The following is a 25753-nucleotide window of genomic DNA, read 5'->3' as shown; positions in this document are numbered from 1 at the left end:
TCACAACTGAAATTTTTTATTCTTGCTTACCAAACGAACGGATGTATATTTAAAATAAAATTTTTGTATTCATCACTTTGTGCATGAAGCTGAAAGTTAAGTTCTAAATCATTTAGCGAAACTCTCTTTAACTGTATATTAATCTAATTTGTCCCAAAAAATAATAATTGAAAAACGGTTCATAAAATCAGAGTTCATAAAACTTTATCTTAAAATGTAACGTAGAATTACATTATTTTAAAAATAATAAAAACAATCCTCTTCAACTCTTAATTTAGAAAGCAAACAAAATCAAAAGCGTAATAATAACAATGCAGGTAAATACCTTTAAATTAGAGATGTAAGAATATATTCACACTAAAACAATTCGCGATCGCAACGAACTATAGGGGGCGTTGTTGTATGAGACGCTTACCTGCGATTTCTATATGAACCGTCATTCAGTTACTCTGGAGACGTCGTTAATGTAGCGTGTAGCATTGCAACGTTCCTTCTTTAATGTGGCTTATTAAATTTAAAAAAGAAAAATGCTTGATCTTCTTTCTTATATAACCGAAAACAAAATGGTATCTCTTTTTATTAGAGAAGGAACATCCAAAACACATCGGAAAAATATTTGTACATTAACAGAAAAAAATATGTATATTCTTATAAGAGTTAAAACCTAATGCCCGAGAAATAGTATTACTAAATTTAATGATATAACATGAAAGGCCCATTTAAACTTTACATTCTATAGTTTTAAGAATCATATTAGTTCAAAAATTAAAATGAACAAAAAGTATACATAAGCCTCATAATTTTATGAAATTTAATTTTGTAAACAACGTTTTTTGACAAAAATTTTTATCAAAAAATTTCAAGTTTCAATAAAAATCATTATTTAGAAACTAAGAAACGTAAAATAAAGAATGCTGACGAAACAAAAAAAAAAAAAAAAGACAATTCTTTTTTGTCGCCATTTTTAGTGCTACGAATATTCGTCTTTGGGATTTGCCAAAAACAAAACAAGATGCAATTTTATTTTTTCAGGAGGGAAATATTTTACCGAAAAAACGAAAATGTACCAATTCCCACAACATAAAACTTTATCTTGGTAAACGTACGTTTTGGAAATGTTATTTCATTTGGAATCTTATTCATCAGAGTTCATATGGCGATATGATTGTTTTGAATCTATGCTAAACTCTATATCGGCCCATTTTCCACCGAAATAATCTGTAGCGGCGGTGGCGTTAATACGTTAGTACCGAATTTTTATTCCATACTTTTCTGAATCATATTACTTCAAACATTGGAATATACAAGAAGTATACATAAACACATAATGTTATACCATTTAATTTTTCAAAAAAAGTATTTTGAGAATAATTTTTATCAAAAAATTATAAACTAAAAAACGGAAAATAAAGAATTCTTAGGATAAAAAAACGATTTTAAGAATTCTTTACATTGAAATAAAAACTTTCATATTGTTTCTTTTTTTATTATTCTTATAGTTCTTAATCAGACGTAAAAACCCATTCTGTAGTGTAGAGAACCATCATCAAATGAAAAAAAAATATTTACAAGCAAATTTTTTATTGTAAAAATCATTGCACTTACCTGATTTATGATTCCCGGAGAATTCCAAAATGATAAGTTCCTTGTTTGAAAATTTTATTCTCAAATAATAGATACATAGTTTATACCTTCATTACTTTTAGATAACATACTACACAGCAAAATTTTATAATTGATATGAATTTGAATATGTAGCTAAAAACAGAATAGCTGAATTCTAGTTGAACTTATTCTTTCAAAATTAAAAAAAACTTACCAAGAAAACGATTTAAATTAATTAAGAATCAGCAGAAATGGCACTATTTCAAGTAACTTGGATAATTTTTTATTGTTGTTTTCCGAATTATATGGATACAGAAATATATACTATTCTATAACTATTACAATTCTGTATGTTCTGAATTCATATTTATTCACTGGAATGACGAAAGCAATGTTGACTTCACTTTAATTCGTAATGAATTGAAGACAGATGAAATGCATTTTACCTTAATACACACATCTGTAACAGTATCCGAAATCGGAAGTCATCAGTTGCAAGTTTGTTGATAATAGAAATTAAAAATTATTGAAGAATTTTTCTTCAAATGTTTGGCGTGTTCTGTTCCTGAAAGATTTACTAATATTCGGGAAATTTTTTTCAAGTTCTTCGGCCTTTTCCTTAGGGAAATTTTGTTTCCTATTTGCTGCTAAAAAATGGCGTCTGATTCAGTCAATGACTTTGATGGAACTAAATGAAAACGTGATAAATTAATGTCCGATATTTACAGGCTCCCGCTAGACGGCGTACTCGAGCGTTGCGATCGCGAATACCTTTTTGACTTATATCAATTTTTATGCTGATGACAACCAAAATAAGATGAAAATTAATGTGGGAAAACTGGATCCTACCATGTGATTTTCCGACCAATAAAAATGCACCGACGACAATGGAAAACTGCGACACCATCATTGGATTTTTATATATAGTAAGATTAAATGTATCTGCGAATTTGAAATGTAAATCGAAGAGGTAGTTAAAATTGAAAAATTAATGAGATAAAAATAAATAAAAATGAATTGAGTTTCTACCACTTATTTCATTCAAAGTCGGTTGTGGCATCCCTGTTTGTAAGTAATAAATAAGTATTTTAAACAAATTAAAACTAACACTGCATAAAGCCACCACTTTCGTTTTAAATATGACCTACCAACTTTTACTCTTTCCGTGGAAGTATTTCTTAAGTAGTAGTGATTGCTATTGCTTTAGTCTCTATAACTTGCTCTTATATATTTGATTAATTTAATTGTATGTAGTGATTGTAAGAACCATATTAAACTAAGTTTATGAATCCAAGAATTAAAAAGAAATATATAGGATTCATTGCCACTTTAAATACAGAATTTAAATACTACGGACAATTCGTAGTTGTTGGTAGCTATGTATAAATAATTTAAATAGATTAAACCTAAAACGTTAATATAATCAAATACTTAAGTTCTATTCTATAATATTTAAGTTCTGTAATAGAATTATAAAAATTCTATTGATTTTAAAAATTTCACTACCACTGGAAAAAAATATTTCTTAAAAGCGCGGCTCCCACTATCTAGAAATTTTTTTTAAGTGGTGGCAAAAAGTGAGATAAATCTAGATGCTTTAAGCTTCCAATAAATTTTTATTTCAAGGGAAATATATATAGGGACAAAAAATACCCCTGAAATAATTTCGTAATTCTAAAATGAAAGCTAGATTTAAGCACTATCAGTAGTCTTAACAAATCTTAGCTACTACTGATTCATGTTTTCCAGGTCGCGGGAACCCTGTAAAAGCCTAAAATGTTGTAGGCCACCTATCTATAATATCTTATCGAATTTAAGATGGTCTTTGGTTATTTGTAACTACCATGGTACAACTACTGTGTACCACTCTGTAATTGCCATAAATAATAACTTTAATACGAATGGAGAAATGAAATAAAAGGAATTAGGAATTAATTTTCACTGAGTACCACTTATCACTTATACGACGATCACTTATACGACGTTTACATTTATACGACGTTTTAGTGTGGTCCCAAATCATTCCTATTCATTTTAATGTAAAAATAAATCGTTTATACGACGCACAGTATCGGTTATACGTCGGTTTTTAGATTTTGTTCACGTTTATTTAATTTTTTATTTTTTCTTGTATATTTTAAAAAAGGGCGGAATTTGCCAACATGAATGATACAAAAAAGGGTGCCAACAAGAATGCTTGGATGACGACCGTAATTTTTACTAGGTGACTGAAAAAATTAGACAACGTTATGAAGAGGCAAAAACGAGAAATTTTGCTATTCATCGACCAATGTCCAGTGCACCCATCGATACTAATTAATTTGGAAAATGTAAAAGCTCTCTTTTTTCCTGCAAATTGCACAAGTACGCTTCAGCCATTAGATTTGGCCGTGATTAGAAATCTAAAATTGCATCATAGAAAGCAGTAAGTTCAACTCGCTATTCAAAGCATTGTAGAGACTAATAGCAAGAAAATATAATTAAAGGTAACATACATTCAAATTGCTCACTGCAATATTTCTTCTTTGGTTATTTGTTTGTTTTGCTTTGTCTGATTTAGAAATTTATGTTAATCAACACGTTAAACATTAAAATTAACTGAAAACAGAGTTAGTTTCAGTTTTAGAAGTAAAAATCGATTATACGACGTTATCGTTTATACGACGTTTTTCGGTGGTCCCTTCGGCGTCGTATAAACGATGCTCCACTTGAATTCGAGATTTGCTAGTTGACCTTTCCCCAGGCTTGCAAGTTTTTATTCATCAATGAAGCGACATTAAAACTGTCGGATGAAAGTGCCAATCAGAACAGGTTTTCTACTTTGGAAAGGTATGTCGAAATTGGTAAGAGCCCCTTCACCATTTTCTTAATAAATAATTATGCTAAAATATACTAATTGTGTTCTTTTAAATCACCCATTTTTTAAAGTTGTTAATAGTTTACGTTTAAAACGACTTTACTCAATTAGGGGAGAGTCGGGTAGCCCCGCTCACTTAAGAAGTATTGCTTATATTTCTGTATAATAGTATTGAGTAATTATCAATATTTTTCTATGTTTCTATTGTTTTAACATCTAATTAAATAATGCAAAAAGAATAAATCAAAAAAAGAATAGTTTAACTTAAAAAAATATAAATTTAAAAGAACATGTTTTTCAGCTCTTTTGAAAATGTGTCGGGTAGCCCCGCCCAGTTACAAAAATTATGCTTTTCGACTGTTTTTTCAAGTGTAAATGAAAATGACCAATGTATTGACAATAGATAAACCTCATTTATCATTTTTATCACAAAATTATTTTATTTATTATATATTTATATACTTTTAGTGAATTCTATCATTTAATAACAACAAATGTCATACTTTCTATTATTATTAATGTATATTAATATATTATAATATTAATACCTATAGCATTCAAATTTGAAGCAATAAAATAATAATCTTTGCAATCGTACATTTATCGACGAAATAAAATTGGGCGGTGACACCCGACATTCATGTGAGCGGGGCATTCCGAAATCCAATTTTTTTTGTAAATTTGTAATTACTCGAACAATTTTTCACATATAAACTTCTTTCTTTGTGCAAATTAAACTTAAGACAACATACTTTAATGCTGTATGCATAGAAAAAACTATTTTTTTAGTATTAAAATGAAGTTTAATTGAAACATTCAACCAATTTTTCTTAATTTCATGACTACTGTATTCAACATATTTTCAAAACTATTGTTTACAATGTTACCAGTTGCATAAATACTTGAAACTTTGAAAATAATCTTTTGTTATTATAACGATTAATGTCCGATGGCCCATTGACTTGAAAAAATATTCTATGAAATTGACAGTGGGAGGGGGGTACCCGACACTCCCCTATTTGATTTTAATTTTTTTTTAAAGAATCGACTAACTACCTAATTCTATATTATAACTTAAGTGGAAGCCAGGTCACAATGTGTTTTAATTATTTATGTATCGTGGTTGTTAAGACCGTTGCAAAAGTCAACTTTATTAAATAGAGAAATTAAGATTGGTGCATAAATCAAGTTACTCGTTAAAATAATTTCATCCTAACATGTGAACATTCGATCATAACAAGACTTGAACTAACACAAAAGCGAGGAAAAAAATCAACAGTAAGAGCTGTTTTTATTTTTTAACTTCGCTACGTGTAGGTATAAAATATGCTTAACTATCGCGACTTGTTAGCAGTTATAACATATAAATTTGCATGTGGAATTCGATTTTTTTAAAATTTCTGGTTTTTCGGAAGAGGGAAAGTTAAAATTACTAATAAATAATATTACTAATGAATATTAAATATTTTCTTTTGAACAGAATTATCTTTGGGTAGACAAATTTCATAATTGTGTTCAATTTTTTTTTCAATCTGCATAAAAAATAAAAAACATCTGGAAATCTGGCGAAATAAGCAAAAAGTAAAATTGACATGAAGGGGCCGAAACTTTGAACCGCTCTCCTGATCAAACTATGGGGAACCTATTTCCAAGATTGCAGATGCCGCCTATATTTTGAGGGTCAAAAATCCGAATCCGTAAAAAAAAGGGTATGTTTATTCTGAGAAAGTACTGTTTTTGCGTCTGACTTCGTAATCTAACGTATCATCTGCTCTAATTAATTAGCATATTTGAAGTTACCCCCACGTACCATTAAGATTCAGTCCTAAAACGTGCAAATCCAATCATTAGTTCAAAAATTATTCAGAGTGACCCGTTTTTTTTCTCACAGTTTACTTTATTTAAGTGTAAATCACTTTTTTTTTATAAAAAGGAACCTTTTGCATTCTAATATAATAGAGCGCGAACAGAATTTTCCGGCAGATTTAATATATATATTTTAAATAATTAAAAAGAGTAAAGAGATAAGTTCTAGAATGTTCGATTAGAAACTTTGCTTCCAGATTTTTAGTTTTCTGAGAACGCTCATCATCTCAGCATTTACAAAAGTTTTAAAGGGCTTTATTTTATTTACTTTTTTTTCGTTCTTGCAGAGTTGCCAACTACCGCTCTCTTTTATAAAAAATTTTTCAGAGTGGGAATTAAAAAAAATAGTGCGTGGAGTCCCTCCGCGCGGAAGAAGTTAAACTTTGCAGCCTGCGACGTTAATTGTTGAAGAAATAGCAGTCGTAGAAGGATCACTAGCTCTATTCAACGACTCTTTTTCCTGCACCGCTCGCTTCCGTGCTCTGTAATCACAGTAATATTGTGCATTTTTCCCTCGTGGACCTCTTGAACCAGTGGAAGTGCTTGTGGTTGCCTCATCGTCTCGCCATGGAAAATGTATTTGTATTAATAATGTATGTGGATGCGTCATAATGTAATTTCAGACGAGAAAACCTAACAATCAATAGATATTCACAAGAGACGTACCTTGACATAACCTTAAATCCGTCGCATTGTCCGTGGGATTGTTTTTACTCATTTTTTACAATTGTGATCCACTATATTTGAAAATAAAAAATACTACCCTATCAAATTATATGTGTATCAAAACAAACTAAAAAAAAATATTTATAGAAAAACAATATTTTTATGACTTTTATTATTTTTATGCTAGTGAGAACCAAAACAATATGGAAATTAATGGGGGGGGGAATGGATCCTACCACGTGATTTCCCGGCCAATAAAAATGTAGCGTTAAACGTTTAACGCAACCTTGTTGGAAGTCGCATAAGAAGTATAACTTCAAAACATATTTTTTTTTTTTTTTTTTTCATTTTTTTAAAGCATTTGAAAGCCTTCCCGCGAGAGAGCTAGCATTAATTATCGTTTCATATTATCGTTTAAATAATTTACTTGTAGGGGTGTGTAAGATAACTTTACATCAAATTTATAAAAAAAATTACATACTAAAAAAAAAAAAAAAACATAAATTTAGCTACCATTGAAAAATTTTCCCAAAAACGTACAAAAAATCTGTGACTGGTGAGTGATATCACGAGGGCTCCTCGTTAGTAACTTTAAATATTTACCCAGCATTTATGAAAACGCCGAATCAGTTAACATATCGATTTATCAATAAATATTTTTTTCACACAATCGATATATTCATTTACTTAATCGCATCAAAAATAGATAAACTATTTCATGGCGAAACTGAAAACGATCTCTAGTTTCCAGTGCTTTTGAGGCGGAAATAGAACCGGCAGGATGAACAGATATTTTCCGCAATGCAAAAGAGGAAAACTAGATCCATGTCGCAAATAATTAATTTTTGAAGAGAAATTACAGACAACCGAGTCTATCGGCATGTAGCGGATGATTTTCACGTAAATTAAAACGATCGTCTTAAATTTCGCAATCGTGATGTATCCAAACCTGTACTGATTCTGGAACGACGGTACGGTAACTATATTTTACTAGTGGATTAATTTTTCTGAGTAAATATTTTCAGGTTTGTGTGTATATTTAATTAGGTATTGTTTCTTTATACAATAGATAGACTATCAATATCTGATTTAATGAGTTTATATATGCATTTGTTGTGTTGTAAAACTATATTTAGTAACAAAAGGCAGCTTTTATAAATAAATGGCACATATTGTTTTACGATTAGAAGTTTTATATTAACTTTAAATAAACGATGAAAGAAATGTAGAAGAATTACATATATTATAGTTTTAGAACGAGAAATTTGTTAAGATACAAAATACAAATCTTTAGATAACCCTTTGACAGTGATGTCCATTTTATGTTTTCTTGCAGCCGTAATTACAAGTAAAAATATACTCTCCTATATATTTTCAGACTACTAGGGGACTAAGCCCCCTGTTCACTGCCGCTCGCCAACCTCGATGATTGCCTCGCATTAATTGTTGTTTCTAGGCAAAAAGCAGTTTTTCTACTAAAATTGAAATTATTCAAATTACATATATGTACTAAAAGGAATTATTTTTGCTAACACTTCCCACGTCGAAATATCTATTAGTTATGTAAATATTTAGATCTGTTGTTGAACAGAAGTAAATTTCGTAAGTAATCACTAGAGCCCGGATTTTGATGACCTAAAAAATCCCAATGAATGCCCTTAAAAAGTGCAAAAAATGCCCTTAAAAAGTGCGAAAAATGCTCTTAAAAATGCGAAAATTGCGCTAAAAATGCCTTATGACATGACTTAAATAAAGTAAAAATATTGAACTAAAACAATGTTTTACTCTTTAAAATTATTATGAGTCATTTCAAGAAATATAAACAATGCAATACTTGTTCTACGTTTATTAAAATTTGAAAAATATGTTTTATATCCTAAAATAACAACAAAAAAAGGAAAATATATTGACTCCAAAACATTTTCATTTTGTACAGAAACTTTAATGAATACAACAACTTCCATCTCATAATATTACTAAATATCAGAATTACATTGGATTATTAATTTTTTTTGTTGATATTTTGAAATGTAAGCGAGCGTCTCTTATCTGTAAGTAAATTTTTATACCTGGAGAAGCTTCTTTCAACGTCTACTGATGTTATTGGCGCGTACTTGAAAAAGACGGTCTCACTTACTGGCAATTCTTCTTCAATTTGAAAAGATGTTGCTTTACCTGTTAATATCCTAGAGATGTTCTTCACTGTTTGGAAGCCAGTGTAATAATAAAAAATGATAAAAAAATAGTAAAAATTGGAAAAAATTAACAAAAAATTTAAAAAATGTTTTAAAATGCAAAATAAGCCAAAAAATTTAATGAAAAATGCCCTATAAATCTAAAAAAAATGCTCTAAAGGACAAAAAATGTCCAAAAATGCAAAAAAAATGCAAATGTCATCAAAATCCGGGCTTTAGTAATCACTTTTTAAAATAACATTATGTAACAGTATATTATTCGAACAATTTTGATGAGTTCGCAACCGTAATTTAATATGTATTATTTTACGGTAACGAATCTCTTTTTAACTGTAATTTTTAACAGTATATGAATGTTATTTGCACAAAAATAATAATTGTAGAACGATTAATAAGATTAGACTACCTTTCTAAATAAATGTATCTTAAAATGTAGCTCAGAATTAGATTATAATAACAATAAAAAACAACAATTATATAAATTTTAAACTCTTGAATTAAAATCGTAATAATAGCATTACAGGAAGATAACTTTAAAGAAGGGATACAAGAATATTTATAGATAAACATTACCTTTATGACTTTTATTAAATTTATGCTGATGACAACCAAAATAATCTGAAATGAATGGGGAAAAACTGGATCCTAGCACGTGACTTTGCGGCCATTAAAATGCAAGGACAATAATGGAAAACTACGACAATATCATTAGATTTTTATGTATAGTAAGAAAATACATTCTTATAGATTTTGGATAAATGTGCTAAATTATCGGAGTTATATTAGTCCAAAAATATAAAATCCATAAATATTAGTTTAAAAATAGTAATTTTTATTCAAATTCAAAACTTTAATAATTAATTTTGTTATATAAAGAAATGTCGATGAGGAATACCTGTTTCTCTTAGTTCTAAATAACAGCAAATAAGTGGAAATTTCTTCTTTAACTCAGAAAAAAACAACATCAATATCTTATACTGTATTTCATGACCATCAGTTATTAAAATGCTAAATACATTTTTTTTCGCTTAAATTTACCCAAAATAATACAAAATAATGAAAAAAGTATGAAAATATAATAACATTCCTGTGTCAAAGGGTTAAATGACACAAAATGTTATTCATTTACTTATTAGAAGCCTTGTTTTAAAACTATAGATCGAAACTAAAGAAATTTTTTTAGATGAATAAAATAATATGTAATAGTATGAAACAAAAGTTTTATATTAAACTTTAATGTAAGATGTGAAAGACAGGATATAAATTAAATAAAATGTTAAAGTTTTATGTATGAAAAGTTTTGCTAATATGCAAAAGACTAATCCATAAATTAATGACGTAAATTGTTATTCTTTTACGTATTAGGCTCCTAGTTTTAAATTTATGCTTAGAAATAAAAGACAAGGTTTTAGATAAATGACATAATACGTATTAAATATTTTATATTTAACTTAATCGAAGATGCTAAGATAGAATAAATTACCTAAAATGTTATTGTTTTATGTAGGAAAGGTTCGTTAAGATGCAATAGACAAATCCTTAAATAAATTTCATAGATTGTTATTCTTATACGCTTCAGAGAAATGACATGATATGTATCTTTGAGTATGTAAAGTTTTACATTAAAATTTAATTTAAGATGCAAAAGACAGGAGATAAATTTTAATTTTTTTTTATTGTTTTATGTACGAGAAGTTCGCTGAGATGCAGAAGATAAATGCAAAAATAAATTACATAAAAGTTTTTTTTTTATGCGTATTAGATGCTTCGTTTCAAAATTATATACAGAACCAGAAAATAATTATTTTCTTAGTAAATATAATAATATGAAATTTTAAAAATGGATTTTAAATTAAATTTAAAATCAAAATTAAAGTTAAAAATTAAAATTTAATGTAAAATGCAAAAGATAGGAGAAATATTATATAAAATGTTATTATTTCATGTATGAAGAGTTTGTTAAAATGCAGAAGACAAATTCATAAGTGAATGACATATTTTTTTTCTTATTTATTATTATTTCATATTTTACTTGTGGACAGTTTTACATTTAAATTAGGTCGAGCATAAATCTCCATTTATGCTGTTCTGAATACAAGATAAACAGAATTCGAAAAAAGAAATTATATTGATTAACTTCGGTTCTAATGATTATATTTTCACGTACCATGTACCAATTTTATTTGTTAAAAAAAGTTGACCTAAATGTGCAAAATGATTAGTGCTAACTATTAAGTTTCGGAACTAGACATAAAAGCCTACATTCTCGGAATAAACGTACATTTTTTTCAACGGATTTAGATTTAGAGCGTTCACCTTCTAATGAGGTGAACCAGTTTCGATTCCCAGCGATGGCTGGTTGATACGAGTTCTGCATCCGGCTTGCAACCACCACAGTGCTTACGTAAAGTATCCTAAGTGGGAGACGGATCATAGGATAGAGTCCCCTTGCCGTCAGGCTAATCGCGAGAGTTTTTCGTGGTTTTCCACTTCGTGTAATGAAAATGTGGGTTAGTTCCATCAAACTGTCCTACACGAAAACATATTTCTCCCAATACTGGATCCAGGAGCTCCCTTGTCTTCTGGATTGGGTTCCAAATTACAAGGCTACGGAGTTGAACATTGGTAGCCGTAAACTTAAAATTGGGTTGGGTGTTTAACGACGGTTATAAAATCAAATCAAATCATAATACTCAGAGTAGTAATGGCAGAGCGTTCGCTTCAAAAGGTAACCGAGGTTCGAATCCTAGCGATGGCTGCTCAAATTGAATTTTGCTCCCGGATTTCAACGGTTGATGATTCATGGGTTAGATTACCGCCTGGCTAACCATGGGAAGTTTTTATGGCTTTCCTCTCCATGGAACGCAAATTTGGGCTTGATCCATCAAAACGTCCTTCACGAAGGTTATAGTTTGATTCAATGCTTGAACCTAAATTTTCTCCATCTTCTGGATTAGGTTCAAAATTACAAGGCTTACAAGCATGTCTAGCTGTAGGCCTAAAGCAGGATTGACTGTTCAAAGTAAAACATGAAATCGGGAAGACATGGTTCCAGTATTTTAAACAAGAGAGCGGTCGAAAGTTTGGTCAAAATAAGATTAATTTAATTTTTTTGGGTATTTCGCAGTATGTTGAGCAACTTTTAAAACGTCATGATAACACACATGATAGCAGATATTCTCTCAAGTCATAACAGGTGTTAAATAAACGAGTTTTTATAATTTAGGATTAGGATAAATACCAAAAATAAATTCAAGCCAAAACCCTACGTATTAATGAATTTAATTGAAAATTCAATAATGTTTCTTTTTTAAGCTTTATAAAATTATTTATGGTAAAAGTTACAAATAGTTTCTGATCAGTTTGATGATAAATAATTTGTTACTTACTAAAAAGGCATTCATTCCATTGAATATAGGAATATTTATTGAAATCACTTTTTAAAGTAGTTTAACCCATCGTAAAATTTACTTTCCTGTTCTCAATAATATTATTTTTTACAATAACGTTCTGTAATGTAAAGGTCAAAAGTATAAATTTAAATAGTAAAAACTTATGGTTTTAAGTAAATTATTTTAGTAAGCTAATTGCTTAAAACAAAAGTCTGTAACAGTCGTTTTTTCTGAATAAAAATAATTCTTACCTATCACGTGTCTTACATATATTAATATAATATTTTAATATATTAAATACATGATGTATGAAATATATAATATTTATTATATTAATTTGGCTTAAGATTTTTATAAGTTTCTATATTATAGTTTCAAATTCATTAAAAATAGTGCTCAATGTTTGCAGGGGGGTGCTTAATGTTGTTTAAAGGTGCTTAATGTTGTTTCAACGGCAAGAAAAACATGCACTAGCCTTAAAAATTCACTACTTTTGCGTCTTAAGTTTAAACAGGATTGGCAAATTTCTTCTACTATGGAAAAACTGCCCCGGAGAAAATGAAAGAAAGTACTTTTTTCATTTACAACTGCAAATTTGACTCAATTAATAGAGTACTTCTAGTTAAAGATTTATATTTTTCAATTATATTTTGCTGAATAGCGCATTTTTATGTGATAACTAATTTTTGAGAACATTAAAATTTATTATTTCTTACTTGAATGAAATATTGGGAAAAAAAATTATTGAAGTTGTTTGCAAAGTTATTATTTATAGCTTCACTACGGACAGTATTAAAAAATTTATTATAATCTTTTGAACATTTATCTATTTTTCATTCAGAATAAAATGAGGACTGTAATAAAGGCAAACTTTGGAGCTAATAATTTTAGGACATTGACGAATACCTCTAGTATATTGATGGCATTATTAAAAGTTAATACTTCATACTTGTATTCTGGAAGTTTATTTATGTTGTGCCCATAGTTTGAAAAACTGATCATTAAAATTAAAATAAAATTACTCTAATTAATATTTCGTCTTATGCGAAAAGCGAAAATTTAAATGTAAACATTTATGAAACACGCAAAAATATGTTTTATAATATACTAGATGAATATCGTACTTCGAACAGAATGAATAAAAAATTAAAATAATAAATTAATTGGTGTGTACAAAACTGAAAGGCATACACCGATACAATTAATGAAGATAAAGTAATACAAATTATTTATTTATTTATTGTCGTTTGTTGTCCTTCATGGTGACTTTGAGTTATTAAATTAAGCAAAACAATTTTTTTTGCAGTTTAAATCATCCGTTTTCTCGTAGTTCAAATCATCAGAATGAAGATTAGTTATATTAAGAATTTTGGCATGATGCTTTAGCTCTCGACCAGCTCATGATAGTTTAAACTTACCTCTGTCAAAGTCACTTTTCTCAGTACCTATTCTTTTTTAGGGGTCGTAAGGCTCTTATTTCCACTGTATGGGTATTATTAAAATACTCAGTATCTTCTGAAAATAAATTCATGTAAAACTAAAAATTTTTATTAATTCCATTAATTTTAATCTTTTAGGGTAGTCCACCTTGGTAATGTTCTAAATGCAAGACTTTTGCAAAGAGGACACTTAGTTGTTTTCGTAAGCCTGGAGTCAATGAAACGGATCGTTTTCTTCTTCAAAACATCTAAAAAAACATCAACATGACAAGTTCTGTAGTTCTTTTTAGTCTGATTGTGATGTTCTTGGGAATTGTAACCTCTTTTACAAATGAAACACACATTGAAGATGGCGCAGTTGAGAAGAACAGCTTTGAGTTTTCCACTATAGAAAACGAAGCAGTTTTGAAAGAGAATCCAGCTGCGAAAAACAAATCAGAATTCCCCACTCTAGAAAACGGCGCAGTTCTTTCTGAGAATTTAGTTGAAAAAGACAATTCTGAGTACCACACGGTTCCAGTTTTTGTAGAAAATTTAGACGAAAACAACAGTTCACAACCTGCCATGTATGATGATGAATACAGCGGCAAGGATGAATCGTTCTTGTCGTGCGACAAATGGGATTATGATCCCACTGAATTTGTGATACTTCCAAATGGTTCAGCATTTGTGACATCGAAAAACCTAACCTACGAAGAACCATTTTACAATGTAATTAACAACTTTTTGGTAGTTTGCATACCCGAAAATAATGGAGACGGCAGCGATGATGGCAAGAACACGAGAACATCTATATCGTATCTGTCTTTGACTGGAGTTATTATATCGATGGTGTGCTTATCGATACATCTTATCGTTTTTTCCCTGGTGCCTGACTTGCAGAATTTGCCCGGATGTAATCTGGCATCTCTATGTGCTTCTTTATTGTTGAGCTATCTGTTCATGCTCATTGGTCAAGATCGGGAAGAGGATGGCTATCCCATCATATGCATGATAGCTGGTGTTTTGACCTATTTCTTTTTCTTGGCTTCCTTTCTTTGGATGTCCGTAATTGCTTTTGATGTGTGTCGCTCTATTGTGTTAGCTGCTGGCAAAATGAGGATAACGAGGCATCAATTCAGAGTGAAAAAATTTCTGTGGTACCATCTCTTTACATGGTGCACCGCCTTGGCGTTCACTGTAACTGCGGTCGTTGTTGATCACGTGGAAGGGGTTGAAAAAAACTTTCGTCCCATGTTCAAAGATACATGCTGGTTCAAAAAGAAAGAATCTCTTCTGGTATTTTTTGCCGTGCCCGTGGGTTTCCTTATTTGCCTCAACGTTTTCTTTTTTGGAGTCAGTGCATACCTGACTTTCAATAACCAAATGAAACCGAGTCTTGAAACCCAAGCTCATAATCAGATAAATCACCTCCTATATTTTAGACTTACTGTAATCATGGGAGTCACGTGGATCATGGGAGTGGTCGCTCCCCTCGTGAATGTCACGTGGGTTTGGTACCTGTTCGTTGCCTTGAACACTTTTCAGGGACTTTTCATATTTCTTGCTTTCACATGTTCACCAAAAGTGAAAAAGTTCATTCAACAGAAATTGATAAATGTTCGAAGATCATCACAGGCAACGCTATCGCCAACATTCCAGTCTTATTTCAATTATTCAAGTTCGAATGCGAAAGCTTCAGACAATGTCGCCGATAATACAGATAAGCCTGTAAAGAATGGCCTTGGCAAAGTCGTCGATTTTAAAGATAAGTCTTTAGAGAAAGGCTTAGATAAAATCACAGATTCTACAGATAAGCCTTTAAAGAATGGCCTTGAAAAAGTCGCCGATTTTGAAGATAGGTCATTAGAAAAAGGCCTAAATAAAATCACCGATTCTACAGATAAGCCCTTAAAGAAAGGCCTTGAAAAAGTCACAGAGTTTGAAGATAAGTTTCTAGAGAAAGGCCTAGACGAAGTAACCAATTCTAAAGATAAGTCTTCAGTGAAAGGCATAGTCAAAGTTGTCAACTCTAATGATGAGCTAATGGAAGATGCTGTAATACATCTGTAATTTTTATGGCATTTGCACACATAATATTGTATATGAAGCATTTGTACAGTGGAGTTTGAATGGATAACACTATAATGGTTTGTAATGGATAGCACTATAAGATATGATCTATAACATCGGTTAACAAATGGTGTTCCGAGAAAAGGTTACAGGGGTTCCGAGAATTAGGAATTTTTTTTAAACGAGTAGTGTTTTACGAAAGCTGTAATTAAATTTATGTCCTATTAATAATCCGTTAATTGTTTAATATATTCGTTATTTTTATGAAATTACTTAATTGAAATGCTTGTAAGGAACGAAGTTTCAAAAGAATGTTTTTATAATAACAATATAAAAAATGAATTATGAAAAGGATATTCCTTTATGAAAAATTCCATTAGTATTTCAAATCGAATAAGAATACCCAATTTAAAAAAAGAAATATGTTTCTCTGATAACCATTTATTTTCTTCCTTTTTCGTTTTTATGTTAATGTAAACCAATTTTTTTTTCTCATTCATTTTAGTTTAGGCATGCATTAAAACCAAATTAAGACTCTCCAGATTTATGACCCTGATATAAGAACCAATTTTAAGACTAATATTGATAATAAGACATAATGTTCAATCATTCACTAAATATTTTCGAAATAATTAAGAGTCTTTCGTTAAATAATGTGTTCATTATTGCATATGAAATTTGTTCATTAAGTCTCGGAGTTTCACCGGAAGAAGCTCGATTATTTAGGGCAGCTGTTCTTAACCTATGGGTCGCGACCCAAAATTGGGTCGCGAAGCATATTTCTTGGGTCGCGCTGAGTCGAACCAAAAAAGTTAGTTATACACCAAATAATAAGTAATACCAACACCTTCTAAAAGAAGTCATTGTGGCTTACTCAGCCTAATTTTGACTTTTTTTTGGGTCGCGACATGAACATATTTCTCAAATTTGGGTCGCGGCTTAAATAGGTTAAGAATCACTGATTTAGGGTCTCACTGTCGAAAAAACTTGATAACAGGTGATCTAGAGATCGGATGTTTACGTAATAAGATGCAATATTGAGATAATTATTTTACCATCCTGATTTTCAGGTCAAATTTTCGATTTTCATTCTTTGTTTTAAAACAAATGTTTGATAATATAGTGTCCTTTTTACCACTCAATATCATCAAACTAATGGGACATAAAAAGTTTCAACATTTTGAGATTTTTTTTCTCGTTAAAATAAATAGTGCAAATGAGTTTCTTGACTAAAATAAATAACGTAAATGATCGATTAAAACTGGGTTGCCTTAAGTCGTCTAAGAATGCAAAGCGTTGTGACTAATAGTATTTAAATTTTATTAAAAGAGATCAAAATTAGCAACTTGATATTGCATATTTAGGTCTGCCACCTACTACGTATTTTACAAAATATTTTATGGAGTGGTAGGCATTTAAAAAACCAAAGCTTCCTGAATTTTTGGTAATTTTGCCAACATTTTTAAAGTTTTCCCGCAAAGAGCTGGGAAAAATAAATAGTGTTGCATATGAACTTTTAAATTATTTATATAGTGGTAAGGAAAATAAGTTCGAATGAATTAAAAATAATACCTATAAACATTATCTTAGCTACCACTAGAATATAATTTTGAAAAAGCGTTGAAAGTTGGCAGCCCTGCAAAGGTCAAGGAAAAATTGTATTTTTGTCTCATTTTAAATATGAAATGTGACTTCGTTTCGTTTTTTGCCAACATTGAACAAAAAGTGATGCTAAAACTCACTGGTTTCCACAGCATGATCTTTTTTTATGCTTTTTTTAAATGGATACATCCACAAAAACAGTAAAGGTAACTGCATAAAATTTAGAGTGCATATTTTTCCGTTATTTTACTTCAATTTTTCTTGAAAATTATAAAACATTTTTAAATTTTGCTTCATGTTTTTAGATAGAATATTTTTTATTTAAAATTTAAAAAAAATACTCTTTGCGGTAGCATTATTATTTGGTTATTAATATTTTGCAGACCGAATAAATTTTTTTTTGAAAAATCATGACTTAACCTGCTACATGGACTAAACACACAGAAGTCTATTTAGTGCATATACGAGGCCTGTCTAAAATCTATCCGACCTTTGGCCAGAAAAAATATTTCAAATACCTGACTGAGTTGGGACCCTAATCCCCTTCAAAGTAGGGCCCTTGTGCTTGCACACACTTAACCCACCGATCCTTCCACTGCTGGAAACACCTCTGGAAGTCTTCTTTTGGAATGGTGTTCAGCTCCGTCGTCGCGTTCCACCTTATCTCTTCTCTACTCTCAAAATGGGATCCTTTCAGTGGCGTCTTCAATTTTGGTAACATCCAGAAGTCGCAAAGAGCCAGGTTTGGGGAGTAGAGAGGTTGACAAACGGTTGTAATTCCATGTTTGACTAAGAAAGTGTGGATTAATTGGGATGAATGTGCAGGGGTGTTGTTGTGATGCAAGTGTCATTTCTTCGCCGCCCAGTTCGCCAGTTGTTCATCGGTTGAACCACTCCTTAATTTGTGTTACACCCATCTCTTCTTCTTCAAACACCTGCTAAATCTTACGAATTGTTTGGCTTTGAGAATCACCAAGCTTTTGGCAGAATTTGATGCAGCATCTTTGCTCAATTCGTTCAGTCATCTTGAGAGAAAACTAAATCCGACGAATACTGCGAACAGCACCTTACTTACCACCAGCCAGCGACTTGCACAAGCGAAAGCGGTGAAAAAATTCAAACACATGCATTGAGGTTCCTCCTTCTACAGTGCACTGTGGTGTCGCCTTGGAATCACTACTTTGCGCTGTAAAAATTAAGGTCGGATACTTTTTAGACAGGCCTCGTAGTCTCATAAGAAATTATTGAATTTCAATTTTCTTTGTTACTCTTGAAAAGTTTTGACTCATCTTTGGCATGAAACAGTTAAAGATTATTCGAATGATGTCTGTTAAGTTTGGTAAGATAGTTATCATTTATCCTTTATATCCTTGTCTCTTTGTTTCTTTAGTTGCTTGTTTGTGTTTAATCAAAGTAATTATTAGTTGTTTGTGTTTTATCAAAGAATTATATTTTAAGACGTCTATAAAATAGGAAATTTCGAGCTGCCAATGTTATTAAGACTGTATATGTAAGTATAAACTGCCTTTGCTTGGATATTTTTGTACCTTTTACAATTGTTGGTTGATAATTTAATTTCATTTATTACGTTACTTATATATTTTTTGTATTATAAGTATCTCTGTTCTATTACTTTCATTTATATGTAAATAAGACTATATCGCTATTTTAACGTGTTTTTGGCATTTTTCACTTATACTTTTATTTATATGTGGGTAAAATTCCTTTATTCATGGTGCTCTTTTAACATTTCTTGAAAATATGTCTTCAAGTTATTGCAAAATGTATATAGATATATTGGTTTTATTATATCATTTTAGTATGTTTTGATAAGACACTTTAATATTCATTTATATGAATACAAGATTTATGATGATATTTCAAGGTGTTATGGAAAGATTTCTTCATAACTTAAATTTACATGTATATGTAAATACGATTCGTTAATTCATGTTGCCATTTTAATAATTCTTAAGAATGCGAAGAGAATATAAAAGGTTAAGTTCTCCTAGAACAATTTATTCAAAATATTAGCATAACTTTAACAAACGAACAAACATTACTAACAAACTTAAGCATAATGCTGTAGTTATGAGACCAAGCTAGCTAGCAAAAGATTTAATTTGTCTGGTGAAAGAACTCCCCTCGTCATGAAGTGTATATCGTCTGCTGCTATGGAAACAAGTAATAACTCATTTAAAAGAGGAGAGATTCTCTCTCCTCTGATCCCCTTTCTCTCGACGAACCGATCCAATATCTGTCTTAATTAATGACCCAACCTAGATTAGTTAAACCTCGTAACCATAGCAACCGCTACTACTCCAGTCGAATGGTTAGGGGAGTTCTTTATGTAGACAAATTATACATTCTACTTCTTCACCTGACGGAGGATGTTTATCACAGGGTTGACTGCCTTTGCCTCAAAACACGCCCCAAGATGGGGAGTAAATATACTGGACAGAAACTGGTGGGAAAGAGTGGTGAAAATTGCTGGTTAAAACTGGTGAGAGTGGTGAGCACCACAAATGTATTTACATGTTACATTTAAATATATGATTATTTCATTTATTATATTCATTAATTTCCTGTGCTCTGACAAAATGTCTCGTTAACTTTCTCGTGACGTTATATATAACCAAACATTGTTAATATACGATATAATTTTAATGTGTTATGGCATTATTCAGTATAACTTTCATTTATATGTAGATAAGATTCGAATTTCATGATGCTTTAATATTTTTTGGCTATCTCATTAAGTAATTACATATTGCTTTCAAGTTTATATACATATAATTATTTCAGTTATGTAGTAACTTTAGCATGTTTGGATATTAACTTTTAATTGTCTTCCGTTCTAATATTCATGATGTCATTTTACGGTGTTTTGACAATATTCCTAGTGAACATTCATTTATACACATGTAGATAATATTTGTTTATTCATGATGTCATTTCAATATTTTTTGAAAACATATATTCATGTTACCTTCGAATGTAGACAGATATATTTAGTTGACTTATGACGTCATTTTAATGTGTTTTGATTAGACGATTTTTTGATCTTTATTTCTATGAAGATAAGATTCATGATGTCATTTTAAGGTGTTTTAAGAATATTTCTTGTTAATTTTCATTTATATCGTAAATTCGGGTTGTCATTTTTAGTATTTTTGAGAATATATCTTGTTGTTACCTTCAAATATATGTAGATATATCTTTTGATTTTTTTGATGTGGTCATTTTAAAGCGTTTTGAGTTCTGTATTTAAAGGCTTCAATGTTTTTTGTGTTTTATGTTGGGTTCTACGCTCTATGATGGGTTCCATGTTGGGTTCTACGCTCTATGATGAGTTCTATGCTGTGTTCTACGCTCTATGATGGGTTCTACGCTCTATGATGAGTTCTATAATTTATGATGGGTTTTATGTTCCATGTTGGGTTCTATGTTTTGTATATTAGTTCTATGTTTAATATTGTGTACATATATGTCTCGACCATTTTTTTTAATATCACACTAGGGATCATGTCACTGTACTGGGTAGCCAAAATATTTGGAAATGGTCAAATATCTCAAGTATTACGCATATGGGTCAAAAATTCAAAAATACTAGTGTCAAACGTGACCTCCCAACTTCACCCACTGGAGCAAGGTGTCAACTTCAAGACCTTGAATAGGAGCCCTCTTTCGTCTATTCCAGATTTGAACTATTCAGATAAAAAGTACACCAATTTGAAATACAGGTAGCTGCCTTTTGTTTCACAGGTGGCGCTGCGGTTGAAAAATTGAACGTAACAATAGTACACAAACGCAAACATTGTCGAACATATATATCGAGAAATGCACAAAATTAAAGGTATACCTGTTTAATATTTTGCGACTTCTTATGGAATCAAAATCAATCTCCTCTTTTCATACAATTTTCCGTTTCCATATGTTTTGGATACCCTGTAAAAGTATTTACCATTTTATTATGTTTTGAGAATATGTCTTGATGTTATATTCAATTATATTAATATATGGTTATTTTAATTCATGATGCTACTTTACAATGCTTTGTGAAAATATCTTTTGATGCCATTTTCAATAATATAAATATATATACAAATATTTCATTTACGGAGTCAGTTTATTGTGTTTTGGGGATGTATTAAAGTAACCCTAATATTATTAAGATATTTGATAATTTGATCGTTATAATATGATGTTAAATTTTTCAGAAGTTTATCAAATTTTTTCCGAGTATTTATTATAGTTATTTTACTACAGAAATTAAGGTACTATTTTTTACTTTTATTCATTCATTTATAAGTTATTTTTTGAAGTTTACCTTAGTTACTCGATGAGCTTATCATCCTATTTGTAGTTAATGCATTAAATATATCCGAAATCACCGCAAGGAAAAAAAAAATTCCATTAGATATACAACAAACTAAAACTCTTTCACCAACAAAAATTATTTAAGTATTTATTTCGATCAAAATTAAGGAAATATTTTTTATTTTAGCTTATTTTATTTTTATTTATAATTTTTACTTACTTTCTCTGTGAGTCGTTAAGTCTCGAAAAAAAGTGATTTGACGGATAAAAATTATCTTCATATTCAAAGCCTAAAAATTTTAAGCCACTAATTATAACCAAGAATATCTCAACGAAAAAATTCGGTACAAAATGACACTCTCAGCTGTATAATCTAGAAATATTCCATCAACCAAAATTATGCTACGTCTTTTTTTATATATTAAAGGTTCCACTCGTCAACTCCAGTGGTAGTCTCTCATTTGTCTGTTTTTTTCTCCATGAAAATCAGTATTTTTCATTAAAAAAACATAATTTTGTTTATAAAATACGTAATTATTTCAATTATGTAAATATATAAACATAAAAATTATATAATTATGTAAGAACATTTTGTTAATATGTTAAACGTAACAAAATGCACTTGAAAAAAATAATTTAACTTAGATGTGAATAAAATGTGCGACACAATAAGACGCTATTAATGAGAAGTGATTTTATTCCTTAACAATGTAACAGTAACCTTTTATTTATTTATTTATTTTTTTTTCGGACTGTACATAAAATACATTCTTGATTTATAATAATACATTATTTGTGATAGAAATATGAAAAAGAGCATTAAAGATTGATGAAAGCATATGTACACTAAAGCTTGATTCAAAACATGAAGTTTCAGCATAAATTTTGTATTTCCTTAGTGGCGCCATCTAGCGTAGCAGTAAACAGTATTGACCTTTGCGGTGATAAAGATACCAAATTAGAGTTCTATGTTGAGAGAATACAGGTTTGGTCAGAGAGTGACATTATTCAGAAGTAGACATAATTGTTTGCAGAAGTTAGAAAACCTCTCTGTTTTTTAATAATTTTTGTAGTTCTTTTATGATTGAGACCAGTCTATGAGCTTTGCCTGCTTTTGTGGTGGAAACTGTAGCTGGAGTGGCACGATGGCCCCTCCTGGGGGGACGGATGCTACATCCCGTGTAGTTGGCAGTGTGTGCCTCTCCACAGTTGCAGCATTTGGGTGGTGTAGTTTTATCCTTATGGCACTGAGAGGAACGATGGTCAGCAGCACATTTAACACATCTTGGTTGAGAGTTGCACGTTTGGTGCGTGTGGCCGAAATTTTGGCAGTTGTAGCATTGGATTGGGCTACTCCCACCGCGAAATCTTTCAATTTTCACGGAAAGATCACAAATATTGGTAACTGATTGATTTGTTGATTTTGATTAATATTGTGAGAAAAAGTGGGAGGAGCCTATAGACCTCGCCCACTTTTCTCTTAAATAGTATTACTTTTTGTGCTTTAATGCCTGTCTTGTCCAAATCAAGGGAGATATGTTCTGTATTGGTACCAACTGGAAGTCCATGGACTAGAACTTTAATATGCGTGATTGGTAGATCTATTTCTGAAGTTGTGGGTCTAGCTGCAGTTGCATTGTAATCCTCCTTGGGTTGGGCTAAGTCAAGATATACATTGGTTTCAGAAAGTTGCAAGGAAGTGGCGACATCTAGTAGTAACGGAGGGCTGCTATTTGTAGTCATGAAGGAATTTTCTTTAGATTTTTCAACGTTACTTTTCTTTTTCCGCTTTTTTGGAGGGGGCTCTGCATTATTTTTAGCTGTATTTTCTGTATCCGTGGTTGTCATTTCGCTTTTCTGTTCTAAATGCATCTTGAGTTTCCATATCTGTGTCGTTAGCTGTTTTAATCGGCATTTCAGGAGTGATTGGGTCGTGCCAGTAATACTGGAGCACTTTCGCTGTTGTTTCAATTTGTTCGTTGGTCATCCTTATCATTTCCACCCATTCTTCATATAACTTTCTTTCACCTGGACTCATGTCCTTTCCGTTCGCCGTTTTCCGCCACGTCCATGATGAAGATATGTAGCCACATTGCGTGATTTGATTTTGTTGTCGAATTCTGTGGGTTCCTCATCCGTCATAGAGTCACTGAGGTTTTGATGCCCGGTAGGCGTGCTTGTCTTTGTTAATATAATCAAATACTTAAGTTCTATTCTATAATATTTAAGTTTGATAATAGAACACTATTCATTTTAAAAATTTCACTACCACTGGCAAAAAATATTTCTTAAAGCACGGCTCCCACCGTCTAGGAATTTTTTTTTTAAGTGGTGGCAAAAAGTGAGATAAATTGAGATGTTTTAAGCTTCGATTAAATTTTTTTCAAAGGAAATATATATAGGGACAAAAAAAATCCTTGAATAATTTCGTAATTCTAAAATAAAAGCTAGATTTAACCCCTTGAGGACGGATGATTCAGAAAAGCATTCGTGCAAATTCAAAATCAGGATGTAAATAAATAAAAAACGGTAACTTAAATGTAGTCGTTGCTAATTTATCAGACTTACTTTGCTTTCACTATACTTATTGTTAGTTTAATCACATATATAATCAATGCTAGTTCAAAGTATAACTAAATAATTTTATTTTGAACTAAAGTAATGGTGAATTAAATAAATCAAACAGTTATAACTCCTCTCACAAATAAACTGCTAAAGAATTACTTTGATTACCAGTTTTCTGTTTTTACCCTGGTTGATACGGTTTTATGCTGGCACATATTTGTGACAGTCGGCGCGAAAGTATTAAGCATTATCAGTAGTCTTAATAAATCTTAGCTACAACTGATTTATGTTTTCCAGGTCGTGGGAACCCTGTAAAAGCCTAAAATGTTGTAGGCCACGGATCTATAATATCTTATCGAATTTAAGATAGTCTTTGATTAGTTGTAACTACCATGGTACAATTACTGTGCACCATTCCGTTATTACCATAAATAATAACTTTAATACGAATGGAGAAATTATATTAAAAGAATTAGGAATTGATTTTTACTGAGTACCACTTAGCTGAGATTTGACTTTAAAAAAATTCATCATTGGATTCGAGATTCGCTAGTTAACCTTTCCCCAGGCTTGCAAGTTTTTATTCATCAATGAAGCGACATTAAAACCGTCGAATGAAAGTGCCAATCAGAACAGGTTTCTTCATTAGGAAAGGTATGTCGAAATTGGTAAGAGCCCCTTCACCATTTTCTTAATAAATAATGCTTTATGCTGAAATATACTAATTGCATACCTGCCAACTTTTAATCCTTTCCATTATCATTTTTCCCAGTGGTATTAAAATGGAATTAAAACTTCAATTTTAAGCAAACAAATACGTTGTATTTGAGAAAACTTAACCATGATCTAGTCCTAGTGTTTAGATTTTAGTGGGCACCTGGGCCGCGAAGCGGCCCCTATCCCATTCATCTGGAATTTTTGAACAGTTTTGGTTGAGCAATGAGGTAAGCAGGCAATGGAGTTGCTTTTATGAATGTTTCAAGCTCTTTGCTTGAATAACTAAAAAGGAATCAAAAATAAATTGAGCAGCTTGCTCTAAACTGTGTTTGTTTGATTTTGGAGTTGTTCAGAATTGTATCAGTAAACGTTATTTTCAGAAAGGTTGATGAAATTATTTGTTTTGATAGTTATGATATGAGGCGTCGGAGGTGAAATGTGCAGCTATTGGTCTGTAGTTTTTATCTTTGATATAAT

At 30.6% G+C, this 25753-nt stretch overlaps 2 protein-coding genes across 2 annotated transcripts in view; both read left to right on the top strand.

Annotated features, from left to right (window-relative positions):
- Positions 1-25753, top strand: part of LOC107448381 (G protein-coupled receptor Mth2) — a 58923-nt gene that overhangs the window by 17212 nt on the left and 15958 nt on the right. The window lies entirely within an intron of this gene.
- LOC107441712 (G protein-coupled receptor Mth2-like) lies at positions 14285-20899 on the top strand. The gene has a single exon (XM_087162860.1). It carries the CDS (start codon positions 14285-14287, stop codon positions 16070-16072), a length of 1788 nt encoding a protein of 595 aa, XP_087018986.1. The 3' UTR covers positions 16073-20899.

This window comes from Parasteatoda tepidariorum, chromosome 5 (genome assembly GCF_982258835.1).
Source record: "Parasteatoda tepidariorum strain Cologne lab strain chromosome 5, Ptep-v5.0, whole genome shotgun sequence".
NCBI classification, from domain to species: Eukaryota; Metazoa; Arthropoda; class Arachnida; order Araneae; family Theridiidae; genus Parasteatoda; species Parasteatoda tepidariorum.
The sequence above is the reverse complement of the archived record's forward strand: the minus strand, read 5'-3'. Positions and strand labels throughout refer to the sequence as shown.